The sequence below is a fragment of the Erinaceus europaeus genome, chromosome 11 (genome assembly GCF_950295315.1).
Source record: "Erinaceus europaeus chromosome 11, mEriEur2.1, whole genome shotgun sequence".
In the NCBI taxonomy this organism is placed as follows: domain Eukaryota; kingdom Metazoa; phylum Chordata; class Mammalia; order Eulipotyphla; family Erinaceidae; genus Erinaceus; species Erinaceus europaeus.
Window position 1 is genome coordinate 44,914,959 of NC_080172.1, and position 13,684 is coordinate 44,928,642.

Here is a 13,684-nt window from a genome sequence, read left to right on the forward strand (position 1 = left end):
CTTAGTGAGAGGCAATTGTCTTCTGATTTCATCTACACGTTGCCCTCCAGAGAAGGAAGGTCTCATTCTTATGCTCTGCCTTTCTACGACAGCCATGTAGTGACATTCACTGAGCACTTTGCACTGTCCAGATGACCCCCAAGACACGCCCCCATACATGCACGTGTGACCCCCATTGTACAGATGAAGAAACTGGGTCTCAGGCTCAAGTCTTCAAGGTCACATGAGTGTAAGCAGAGATTTAAAGCCGACTGGTGGCCTGGCAAAAGATTGCTCACCAGCCCCTAAATCACCACCTCTGGTTAGTAAAAATGGGGCAAACCCAGATGCTCATGGAGAAAAGAGAGACCCGGAGGAGGTCAGATAAGCGTTTCAAGTACTGGGAGGACCCTGCAACCATTTTCCGGGTCTCCTCTGGAGGTACCTAAGTGCCTCAGATGGCAGCTCAGATTAAAAACTGCTGAGTTTCGCACAAAAGAGAATGAGCTGCAGTAGGAGGGAGGGCCGGTCTCTTTCCCAACCACTTTACTCTCCAGTATGCTCAGTTTACAAGAACCTAGGAAACACGCTGGACACCCCTCCTCTTTCCCCCTTCCCATAGCAGGTGACGCTAACCCAGGGGGCGTGGTCCTAGCCGAGCCTCCGCCCCAGGCCCGGCCCTCCGGCGCGCGCGCCTCTCCAGGGCTTCCTGCGCGCGCTCAGCACTCGCGCGGGGGCCCGCCGTGCGCGCGCGTCCCTAGCCAGAGCCCGCAGCTCGCCCGTATTGCTGGCCCGGAGCCCACTGCTAGCAACCCCTCGCCCTGGCCCAGCTGCGCGCGCTCCGAGGTCGCGGAGGTTCGATACCCTGGCGGGAAGGGTCGGGCGCACGCGCGGACGCTGACGCAGTGTCCCGGGACCGAACTGAACTTGGCCTCGCGCTTTCCCGGCTCGCCGCTTCCAGCCGGGCGCAGGCCCCGGTGACGTGCGCACCTGCTGGGGGCTGGTGCGGCCCGCGGAAAAGGATGCGTGGGGCCTGGGCCTGGCCGCAGCCCAGGGTGGAACACCGCGCGTCGTGCGCCGCCCGCGACGACCCGCGAAGCGTCTATCTCTGAAGGGCGAGACGAAGTAAGCTGCCTCCGTACTGTACTTTCCCGCTGGCTTGGCTGCCACCGGTTATTTATAGCCCCACGGCGGCTGCGCCCTGGTGCCGCCGAACCTAAGGTCGGTAGGTGGTTATGCCGGCCAGCGAGGTTGGCGTCTGGGCTCCGAAGTCATCAGGGCCACCGCCTGCCTTTCTGCCACTGGGAGCCCTCCAGCCCACCACCCCTCCCTCCCCCAAACACACGTGCTCTGCCTCCTGCAGCTCTCTGGCCTGTGGTTCTGTTTGCAGCCGCCTGCACCCTCCTGGACCTCTTCCAGGCTGGTCCACAATAAATGGGCGCCCCTCTCCTTAGGCTTTCTGGAATTCATTTCAGTGAGAGTAGACGCTCTGGGCTTACTCTTTTCCTTTCTTTTTTAATTTGTCTTTTTCCTTTTCCTTTCCTTTCTTCTTATTTATTTATTTATTTATTGGCTAGTCTTTTGGTAAGTTTCAGGAGCATTTGAGGTCAAAGTACTTAGGGCCTGTCATAGAGCTTATACTTTTTAAAGCAGCATTTTGGTAACAGTTTCTTAATAACCCCTCTAAGCAAACATCTGTTATTTTTAACCAAGTTACTGTTACCTTCGGGTGGCTTTAGGCAGTTTGAAAGAGAAACAGTTATATCTGTGGGAAGAACAGGGAAACTAAAGAGGCCCCGTCACAATCTGTAACCTTGTCACTTCTCACTTTATTGATGGGATTTTAAGGAAGTAAAATGTTCTTCCTTGTTGCTAAACTTCACTGTGCAATTCTCCCTAAACCCAGGGGCAGAGCAGGAAGTCTAATTTTTCATTTTACTGCCCTGAGTTAGAAGCAGGTGCTCACCCCCGCCCGCCCCCATTTCCTCCCAGAGTATTTTCACAGCCACGATCTATTTTGTTGTTTGTTTTCTGATAAGACATTATAATATGGCGGGTGATGTGATTTAATGCTACTCTAAAGACTTATAGGAAAAGCCTGGACCCACAATTAGGACTTTTCTTAACTTTCCACATTCTTTGGGCCAGATTTATAAACTCCTCAGTAACGGGTGGGGACTTTTCTTATACTTTTTTTTTCTTTTTTAAAGAGAGTGAAAGTGAAAGAGATAACAGTATTGAAGCTTCCTTCAATGTGTGTGTAGGCAGAAGGCAGGCTTGAAACTAAGTGTTGCACATGGCAAAGCAGCACACTATCCAGATGAGCTATTTTACTGGCCTGTGGTGGAATTTTTTTCTTACTATTTCAGCATTAACCCCCCCCCCCTTGATTTTTCAATCAATGTGACTGGGAGGTTTTGAAACTGTCATAAATGTAAGCTATTATTTGACATTTGCTTCTGTTGTAGGGTGGCTAGTTGGTTTTGCATCATAGCCAAGAAGCTAGAAAGAAAAATCCCTTTACTCATGGTACTACTGGTTTAACAATAATTGAAGCTAACATTTCATGGGTGCTTACTGTAGGCTAACCATTGCACCAATTACTTTATGTGGACTCTCTTATTTTATGCTTCTTACTAATTTGTTTCTCCACTCTTGTGGTTGAAGTCCAGAGAGGATAATTTCAATAACTTGTTGAAGGTCGTACAACAATGAAGTGGCAGAACAAAGATTTAGTTCCAAAAGCTCTCACACTTAGCGAGTTTCCTGAAAACTCTTTCCCAGCCCAACTCAGCCTTGTAGGGTTTTAATAAAGCAGCTCAGGTTTAAATACAATGTCTTCATGATGCTAAGGAGGACAGGGGTTTTCAGGCATTGTAGATTTGTGAAGCCTGATCATTTACTACAGTATCCAGAGAAACTTGACTTTTGGGGACCAGAGCTGCCTATCAAGCTTATGTAAGATAAATAGCCTGTCAGGTCATTCCAGTCTTAGAGGAACAGAATTCACCCCTATGGTAATAAACTGCTTCTAATTTTGCTGTTTTGGGTTGTAATCATACATATTACAGGTAAGTGGGAGGTGAATGCTACAGCTATTTTGCATATAGATGACCTATATGCAAATCCTGTTGCTTATAAACTGCCTGACCTTCAATAAGTTATTTTACTTCTCTGCCCTGAGGCAAGAGGATGTGTGTCTGGAGCTCAGAGAGATTGAGGGATGAATTATAGAAGATATCAAAGACCTAAGTTGGGAGGCCAGATTGTGCAGAAAGGTGAATGACATATTGTTATTCTTATCATCATTATCATTATTGTTGTTATTAGTTTCCTGTCAATTCATTCTGAAAATAGCAATGCTAATAGTATCTACCTTTGAGGGTTTTGGCAAGAATTAGGTGGCAAGATACATGGCAAGCCCTTAAACTGTATAGCCCATTAATATCTCTTATTCATGCTAGTATTTTTATAAGTACTGAGCTGCTGCTGATGTGCTGTCATAGTGATGAAGTCACCATTCAATATTTAAAACCTTTGTACATTGTTTAAAGGCAAAATACTCATAAGTGCAATGGAACCTATCAATATTTGTTCTATTTGTTCAGCAAATATTTACAGTGAACCTTCTGCTTATCAGGTTCTGTTCTGGATGCTGGTGATACTACTGTGAAAAAAACCAAAACGCCTGTCCTCATTAGTGGTTAGTTTCTTAGAGGGAGTTATGATAGGCAACAAATAAAATTAGTTGCTTTTCACATACAGTATATTAGAAAGTGCTGTGTGTGTTATGGGAGAAATAAGGCAGGGGAGGAAGATGGAGAGTATGAGATGAGGTAGGTGGGTAGTTTGCAGTTTTACCCAGTCATCTGAGACTGCATCACTGAGAAGGTAGCATTTCAGCCGTGAATTAAAGTTAGAGAGGGGGTGAACCTTGTGGACATATAGGGGTGGGGGAAGCCATGGAAAATGGCAGGTCAAATGCTCTGAGGCAGGAGGGTGTGTGTCTGGAGCCCAGAGGGGCTGAGGGGTGAATTATAGAAGATATCAGAGACATAAGTGGGAGGCCAGATTGTGCATAAAGAAAAATGATATGTTGCTGTTACTATTATTCTTATCATCATCATCATCATCACCATTGTCATTATTGTTATTATTATTTTGGTGCTGGGGCCTCATGCCCCATATGTGGCTTCACCACTGCTGGACAAGCTTATTAATTTTTTTCACTTCATTCTTTTTATTTCAGATAGAGAGGAAGAGACACTATAGCACTGGAATTTTCCCAGGTTCTGTGTTACTCCTTTGGGGACAAGACACACACATGGCAAGGCAAGGGGCATACTAGGTGAGCTGTCTTCCAAGCCACCATGACTGACTATTGATCCCTCTTGATTACTGTGTTAAGGCAAACAAATGGGGGACTGATTATGTGGTTTCTACATTAATGCAGACAGTGGTTATGGTGGCTAGGCCCAAGAGGAGGAGGAAAGCTAGTGATAAGTGTGCAATTGCATTATAAATAAAATTTGAAGATGAAAACTAGAATGTGCTGACAGATTGAGTGCTCCAAGAATTCTGACTTGAGCACACAGGAAGAGTTGTTGTTTACTAAGGATAGGGAAAATTGAAAAGTGATTTCAATTGAAAATAATCTGGCAGAGAAGTCAGTTCAATTTTGAACGTGATAAATCTTCTAGATGCCCAGCTTCTGCTAATGTTATAATAGCAGCTAATTGTGTGAGTCTGTAGTTAGGCAGTGGGGGTGGAGGGAGATGGGGGCAGGGATCTGCCTGGAGATTAAAGAAAAAAAATACTTGGTAGTTGTGAACTAGTAAATGTTTAATAACCAACTCTGCAAGGGGGGGGGGTGGATAACCTATGTGACTTAACAGCATCTGCCAATATCTGTGGTATAAATAATCACTTTGGCCAATTTCAAGTACATCATTGCAGATTATCTTCACTTTACAGGTTCAGTAGATGCAAGAAATTTCCAGAGCATAGAAAAATATTAAAACGTAGTTAAAAGATTAAGAAGTGATGGAATTGAGTATTGATTTTGTGTGTTTATAATGCTGTTGATCTGTAGGCATATTTCACAGAGATTGTAGGTTCAGTTTCAGACCACTACAAAAAGGTAGCATAATGGTCGTGCAAAAAGGCTTTCATGCCTGAGGCTACAAAGTTTAATCTCTTGCACCATCATAAACCAGAGCTGAGCAATGCTCTGGTCTTTGTCTGACTCTAGTTAAAACAAAACATATATATATGACTGTCAGAGTTGAACCAGGTCATACAGATAGTTTTCCAGAGCATATGAGAAGCTGTGTATTTATGCTATTCTTTAGTCTAACCTGTGCAGTAACGTTATGTATTGAATGTTTGTCTAAGTGAGCATAAACAATAGAGCTGATCAGACTTGCTTGATGAGGGTTGCAGCAGACACTTATTTTGTATAAAGTACAGTGTCTGGAATTTAGGAAAGCAAAGAACAGTAAAACAAGCTGTGCTTGTAGTTATAATTTTATATAATTTGGCTATTAAGTATGATCGTTTAACTACTGGGTTGAAGAGTTATTGGAAATAACTTGTAAGTTGAATCTTGTATGCATGTTCAGGGTTGCTCAAGCATACCATTTGGGTTATAGAAACCCAAGATTGCTACCTAAAGAGATGATAGGGATAAAGAATCTCTGAGATTTTGGAGGGACAGGGCCTCACAACTCCCTCAGGTATCTTTGTCCCCAGTCCAGTGCTGAGGGAAACAAATGCAAAGCACAGCTCACTCACTGATAAAGTCTTTGATTCCTGGATGTACTTGAACTGATGGGCCCTGCCAAGAAGGGAAGATAGTGAGAAAACTGCTTGAGTTGGAGATTATAGAAACAGTGGGGCACATCCCCTTAGGCTATAGTTAAAAATGACCTTTAGTTTCAACTTTTGTTTTTTTTAAAAGGTCTAAAAGGACCTAGGCTCAAGCCCCCAGCCCCCACCTACAGGAGGAAAACCTCACAAGTCCGGAAGAAGTGTTGTAAATGCCTCTCTGTCTGCCTTTCCCTTCTCTCTCAATTTCTCTTGGTTTCTACCTAATAATAATAATAATAATAATAATAATAATAATAATAATAATATAAAAAAGGTCCAAATTCATGGATTGTGATGTACAGAGAATTTCCCTCTCTTCTAACCTGTAAAGGTAAAGGTCAAAGTGAGACATTGGGTAAGGAAGCCAGGGCACCAGCAACCACTGACCTTTGATCTCATCCCTTAGTAGCTTTCTCCACCCCTTGCTTGCTGGGAACCAAGTTCCTGCCCCTGTGGTTTACCAGAAACCACTCTGCCGCTGGAGCCCTAGTACCAGGCTACAGTCACAGCTACATGAGTATTCACCCTGGCAATTGGGCAGACAGAAAGACTGGATCCCTAATTCTGATTCAAAGCCTGTGACCAGACAAATCAGCATTCACACATTTGGGTATGTAAGCAGTGCATTGCTTTAAAAGGTGAGTCTCTAGGATGCCTGGTAAGAACTCTTTCAGTGAGACAGTGAAGGTGCCCTGGCTATGGATGTGTGCCCAGTCAGTCCTGATTTTAAGAGGAGCCTATCAGGAGATGCTTTTCCTGCACCAGAGTGAACCCTCCTGCATCCTGCTCTGTGGAACAGTGTGTTTCTGCCAAATGCCTTGAATAGGAATTATTGTAAATGAAATAGCATCTTCCACACACTTGAATTATAGCTTCAGAGAGTTTTGTCTTATCTTCTAAATAACACTTGTTTTTTAGCTTATTGAATCATGTTTTAGCTCTGTATTTCCAGCTGCTGCATTGCACTTAACTGCCTTATTGGAGAGGAAGAGCTCTTCGCTTTGATGATAGTGTCATTATCACTTTTCCTGGTAAAACACAGGTGTAAAGTATTGTACACCCTTTAGTTCAGTCTCTTCATTTCATAGGTGAGGAAACTGAGGCCCAGTAACTATAATTAAGTTGTTCCAGGCAGTTTAATTGTTCAGAAGAATAGTACAAACAGGAAAGGTTTTCTAAGTGCCAGAGTTAGTTCTTGTTGCTATTTGTAGTGCTGGCCTCTGTAGCTTCTGAAATGAGGGAACTGTTTAGTTTTTCCTGACACTTATGGGTTATGCCAATCTTGGGGCCCAGGAGGTACTTTACATGTTGTTGACTTAATTAGTGTTTTATAGCATTTTGGTCAAAGGTTTCATTTCAGCTAAACTTCACATATACACACACTATTTAGTTTTACAGTACTAGCCCTGTTTCACAGATGAAGAAACTTGGACCTCAAGTGACCATGTAGTAAGCTCAGATAGCTAGGAGTCTTGAGCCCAAATTCCATATTCTTCTACCTTATTGGGAAAACTTTTTGGGGGATAGGGGTGGGCTCTTAACTTTGTGACAGTCAACCTCACCCACCAGTCCCTTGACTGTGAAACTGGCAGAGCCTCCATTACATGATTACACAGAGGAAATATTGATATGGTACATTTAAATTGTCTGCATATGTGAATCACTTGACAAATGTTAGGTATTGTCAGTAGTTAGTCAGTTTTTATAGTGGGCAGGACACTTGGAGTTGTTTTGAAACGCCTATTTTTGCACCTGCTCTGGACTTACTGAGTCAGAAGTTCATAGTCTTGATGAATGGAATAGGAGGCCATAGGTAGGTATTTTGAAACCCCTCCAGTTGACTCTGACATTTTACTGTAGTGAGAGTCATGTTCTGTACTCCACTGCTCATTGTCCCCAACTATCTGGTTTAAGTGTGCTCTTGGAAATAGCTAGCAGTACTACAGGCTCCTCCCCTGGCCCATTGCACCAGAATCTGCATTTTAAAAAATCACACATACACACACACACACACACACACATTTACACACACTGGTTTAGAAAAGGATTGTTTTCTGATTATTTAACAGCTTATTTCTGTGATTTGTTACTTGTTTAAGAGAATGCTGAGACCAAAAACATGAGATAAGAGAGACTAACCTGAGCACCAAGAACTGAAACAAGAAAGATATCCCAGAAACCTGTATCAGAACTGGACTGACTAGAGGGTGGTGGCTTGGCAGCCATTCCTCTTGGTTTTTTGCAATCCTCTGTACGGGGTAGAGACTGACCCCTAGGCTCTGCCCATCTAGGTTCAAGTTCCTCCCTTTGCAGCCTCCCATCAGCAGCTCTGCAATGCAACTTGCCAGCTGGTGGCTTCTTTTATAGGAGCTGTTCTCTTGAGTTTCAGATTTCTTGCTGCTCCTCTCCTGTACTGACCTTATAGCTTTTCTTTCCATCCAGAACAGGGTGATTACTGGTTGAAAAAGAAGAGCATTAAGGGCCATGGACATGGGTTGGTGACAAAAGAATGGTCCTATGGTCCATCTGTGGCTAAAAGGAGAGTGGAAGAGGAAGGTTGGGAGGTTACTCTAGTAGTCTTCTGTTCTCCAGTTAAAGTTCTCATATTTAAAAGATCTAGAAATGACTGGTGTCCTTAGGATTCTAGTACAGAGGCTATTGTTGGACCCTCATTTTTATCTGGCCACTAAATGAAGCCACTATATGGCTAGATTTTGAGAGAGAGAGAGAGGAAAAAGCAGCAAAGGAAAATGAAAAGTGGGAGGAGGGGCTGAGGTCAGAGTCAGGGTGAGATGGGGCCCCTCAGTAAGAGGAAATGTAGGGGTGAGGGAAAGGTTGTTGTCCAGATCTTCAGGGCCTTTTGTAAAACTTTCCCTATCTATACTGACAGACTGTAAACTTTTACTAAAGATTTTTCTTTTTCTTTTTCTTTTTTTTTTTTAAGTATATTTTATTAGTTTTATTTTAATGGGAGAGAGACAATAAACTCAGCTCTGGCTTATGGTGGTGCTAGGGACTGAACCTGGGACTTTGGAGCCTCAGACATGAAAGTCTTTGCATAACCACTATACTATCTCCCTGTCCAAAGAATTTTTTAAAATTTTATTTATTTATTTATTTTCTCTTTTGTTGCCCTTGTTGTTTTTATTGTTATTATTGATGTTGTCATTGTTAGGACAGAGAGAAATGGAGAGAGGAGGGGGAGACAGAGAGGGGGAGAGAAAGATAGACCTGTGACCGCCTGTGAAGTGACTCCCCTGATGGTGGGAAGCTGGGGGCTGGAACCAGGAAGCTTATGCTGGTTTGGTCCTTAAGCACCACGTGTGCTTAACTGCAACTCCCATTTGTAAAGTGACTCCCCTGCAGATGGGGAGCCTGGGGCTCCAACTGGGATCCTTAAGCCGGTCCTTGTGCTTTGCACCACCTGTGCTTAACCCACTTTAGTACTGCCCAACTCCAAAGAATTTTTTTAAAACCCTTTATTCAGTAAAATGTCTGCCACTTAATAGGCGCTAATTCAGTAATACTAGTCCCTTTGTTATTTCTGTGCCCCAGACTGGATCCCATCCCTGCTAATGTCTGAGTGTCCACTCTGACCAAGGCTACTTTCCTCCTCACTTACTAGTCTTCATGGGGAACTGGACAATTGGAGGGTGGCAGGAGAAGAGATGGACACAGTTAGCCCTACAATCTTGGTCAGAATGGAAGGCCAGAAAAAAAAAAAAGTATTACTGTGCATTTGTGTCAAGCCCAGGACCTCTCACCTTTATACATGCCATATACTTCAAACTGGGATGAAAACCAGCCAAGATGTGTAGCTCCCCTTGAGGAGGCTATAGTTTGCAATTGTTGGACAGTCAAGTCAAGATGAGGATCTGGGACCTGCAGCTCATCGGATTCTCCCATCATTTTATGTTGGGGATGGCACCTTCCTGAGCCTCAGTTTTTTTTTTTTTTTTTCTGTAATAATAGCTCTCACTACATTGGGTTCTTGTCTGGGCCTAGTGAGCCCTAGTACACACAGGATCTATTCATTGTTTGGAACATACTGGCATTCAGTGTTTATTGCTGCATTAATATCCCAGGGTAATGGCTATAGTTTATAGGTGGTAGGCATTGTCCTAAGTATATTATAAACTCCTTTTATCCTTATTACAACCCCATGGTATAGGTACCACTACTACCCTTATTTCAGATGAGGAAACCAGAGATTCAAAGAGGTTAAATCATTGTCCAAAGTAAGGAGTTGAACTGGGGACCAGACTCTTTTTTTTTTTTTTTCTGTTATGCTGAAGTAAAGGTTAATATTTGCTTTGTGCTTGAAGCACTGTAGATAAGGGAAGAGCAGAGAGAATGGAGTGGAGGCCATGGCCCCTCGATGTGCCAGCCATCTACCACCTGAGAGTCTGCTACCATCTCTTCACCATCCTGATACTCCTAGATAAGGCTGACCTATGTGAACAGCTGCAGTCTATGGCAGCCCTGCTGGCTCCTTTGGTGTCTGAGGCCACTTCCTTGTGCTCTTGATGACAAAGTGGCCCATCTCTAGAAAGTCCCTTCTCCCCTTTCCAGGCACAGTCCCTGTTTATGGAAAAGGCTCCTTGCCCTCTAACTTCCTTGCACAGAAGCCAGACTGTTGAAGAGGGAGTGGGAAGCTATGGGGCTTTAGTATTTTTCTGAGGAACACATAACTTGCCTGGCAGGAACTGTTTGCTAGCCTAGAAATCTGTTTACTGAAAAGCACTCAAGCGATGTCTAATCTTTCCTTCTTCCTTGTCTGCCTTTCCTAGGCACCCAAGCTTTTGGAAAATGCTCACATTGGCCTTGTGCATGGCCCTTCTGGGCTGCCTGCAGGCCCAGGAGCTCCAGGGACATGTCTCCATAATCCTGCTGGGAGCCACTGGAGACCTGGCTAGAAAGTACTTATGGCAGGGACTGTTCCAGCTGTACCTGGATGAGGCAGGGAAGGGCCACAGCTTAAGCTTTCATGGGTCTGCTCTGGTGGATACTAAGCAGGGCCAAGAGACCCTGGCAAAGATTCTGAAGACCCTCTCCTGTCCCAAGGACATGGCCCCTGATCGCTGTGTGAAACTCAAAGATCAGTTCCAGGGGCTAAGCCAGTACCGCTCCCTGAAGACATCTGAGGACTATCTGGCTCTGAACAAGGACATTGAGGCACAGGTTCTGCATGAAGGCCGCTGGGAAGCCGGCAGAATTTTCTACTTCTCGGTACCATCCTTTGCCTATGCGGACATTGCCCGCAACATCAACAGCAGCTGCCGTCCCAGTCCTGGTGCTTGGCTGCGCGTTGTCCTTGAGAAGCCCTTTGGCCGGGATCACCTCTCTGCCCAGCAGCTGGCCACAGAACTTGGGAACTTTTTCCAAGAGCAGGAGATGTACCGAGTAGACCATTACCTGGGCAAGCAGGTGAGCTTCAGTGAGCTTCAGGGTTGCTATGAGCTGGGACAGGGACAACCTATTAACAAGTGTACTCACTATGAGTGAAATTAGGCCTGAAAAGTATCCTGAGCTCTGAGCTCCAGCCTTGTCTTGAAAGTGACCAGGAGGTGAAAGAAAAGGAGTAAGGGCAGGCTGCTCAGCTTTGTCCATGTATGTCCCCACTTGTTCTGTTGTGTACCCTGTCTTCTTTTCCAAGCCAGGGCTCAGATTTCTCAGCATCTCTGCATCTTCTACAGCTGTGTTTCCAGTTGTCTATGCTGTGAGAACCAGAATTCACCCTCATGTCCCCAACCCATCTCCCTTTTCTTTCCACAAATCTTTTCTTTTTGAGTTCTGTTTTGAGCCAGAAAGCTGATGACAATATCTTCAACCTGAATAGGGACTTGGTCTGTGCATCTCACCTAGGACCATCACCATGTGTGGAGCTGATCTGACCCTGGGGCATCTCTTCTCAGAACTCCCAGCAGATCTTGTTCTGACCAGCATGGGAATCCATACCACATGGGTGGGTACATAGTCCCCTTGGACAGAGGCATCACTTTCCATCCATCCCTATTTTCTGTTTGGACCACAAAGAGTGGTCCTCAGAACTGGGCCTGTCCTGGTAAGGTTTTCACTAGTGGATCTCCAAAGGTGAGAAGAGAAAAATGCTGAATGTACGCAATCTGAGTTTTTTTTTCTTGCTGCATTCTTTGGTGTGCAGTTATCTTCCTTTTATTAAAAATTGATGGTAATAGAAGATAGCTTTCAGGCCGGAGGCTTTGAGGTTCCAGAGCAGTGCTCTGGTCTTTTTCTCTGTCTTTCTCTCTGTGTGTCTCTATCATTAAAATATTAAATCAAATATATAAAAATAATAAATAAATTAAATATTTGAAATCTTAAAAAAAAAGAACATCCAAAATATTTTTCTTGATAAAATTAAATGCCACTCATCTATTAGAAGTTACTTAAAAGGTTTTCGAAGCCTTCCTGATCTGAAAGCTTCTGGAGTCAGGGGACTGTTAGCCTTCTCTGAACCTAAGGAATAGAGAGGCTGGGGCTCTTCTTTGGAGTCAGGATTCCTTCTTCCTCTTGAGAAGTACCCAGACACAACCAGTCCCTTCCCTGGCAGGCCGTGGCTCAGATCCTGCCTTTCCGAGACCAGAACCGAAAAGCGTTGGATGGGCTCTGGAACCGACACCACGTGGAGAGGGTGGAGATCATCATGAAGGAGACAGTGGATGCAGAAGGTGCGTGAGTGGTCCCACTCTTTTGGCCTCCCCTGCTTCCTCTGCTTCATGTCTGTCAAGGGCCTGTGCTCTGACCCATGCTTCTCAAAGAGAAGTCTGCCAATATGTGGTCTCCCTCTGGGGCCTGCTGTATGCCTAGCTCTGCTCAACCTTAGGTCCTGAAAGCAAAGCCTGAATCATCACTGCTGCCCTTGGGAAGAGTACAGGGAAGCTAAGTAAACTTGGCTCAGACCCTGAAACAGTTGGCCAACAGTAAAGTCTGCAGTTAACCTGAGTTCGATGTGAATGTCCTGGAGACCTTGGGAAGCTGCATGAAGGCTCCTGAGACTTTCTTATTTGCGTGGTGGCCCCTTTGTCTGGGGTGCTTCTCCCATTGACTCCTTACTTTTCCTCACTCTTGAGTCCCCATCAATTTTTGTCCCTCTCCCTCCTCTCTGGTCCCTGCCATAGACAAAGCCCATGCTGAGTAAATCATGAACAAAAAAGCAGTGTTGATTCTGGGAGCCAGGAAGGCTTGAGTGTTGGACTCATCCCCCTTATCACTTGGGTGACCTCAGCATATTACTTCCCTCACCTGTGAGATGAGCAGAATGGAGATGGAAGCAGATAAAGTACACTAAACTCTGGCATTTATGATTCCATCACTTTTTTTTGAGTATTGGCTATATGTACTTTTTTTTTAAAAATTTTCTCAGACAATGGGTAGCCTGCAGTTACGCTTTTCCTTATAAAGATATCTCTGGGTTATAGTGAAAGGAAAAAAAGAAGACAAGACAGAAAGGCATACAGAAGCCTACCCTGGTCTGTTGGTCTCATGGAGAATCTGACATGAACAGCAACTCAATAGTCCAAGTATAAGCAAAGGGAGCCCTGTTGTGTGGGACCAAATCACAGGCACAGCCTCATCTTCAGGGTGTGGGCTCTGAGTGGGAAAGTTTCCCTGCTGCCATTTCTAGAGCATAGAGCCTTTATGCTTGGCTGGGCACTATGCCCTCAGCCTAGAATGGTTCGGGCAGCTGGGGATTTACCAGTCCTGAGGGAGATGCGGCACTAAGGGCATAACCCACACTGTTGGGAAATTGTACAGATGTGGTTGAGCTTAGCAGGGCTCACAAAGCACCCTACATTCCCTGCTACTATAGCCCATC

At 44.7% G+C, this 13,684-nt stretch overlaps 1 protein-coding gene across 4 annotated transcripts in view; it reads left to right on the forward strand.

Annotated features, from left to right (window-relative positions):
• The first annotated feature begins 686 nt into the window (after positions 1 to 686).
• Positions 687 to 13,684, forward strand: part of H6PD (hexose-6-phosphate dehydrogenase/glucose 1-dehydrogenase) — a 41,496-nt gene continuing 28,498 nt past the window's right edge. Inside the window, exons 1-4 of one of the 4 annotated variants that reach the window (XM_060201419.1) lie at positions 687 to 1,104; positions 4,229 to 4,327; positions 10,638 to 11,274; positions 12,419 to 12,536. In XM_060201419.1, the coding sequence (XP_060057402.1) occupies positions 10,657 to 11,274; positions 12,419 to 12,536 (736 nt within the window). In that variant the 5' untranslated portion in view covers positions 687 to 1,104; positions 4,229 to 4,327; positions 10,638 to 10,656. Of the gene's footprint in view, positions 1,105 to 4,228; positions 4,328 to 6,253; positions 6,486 to 10,637; positions 11,275 to 12,418; positions 12,537 to 13,684 lie in introns of those variants that run through there. The other 3 variants (XM_060201420.1, XM_016192954.2, XM_007534156.3) reach the window with 3 other exon arrangements.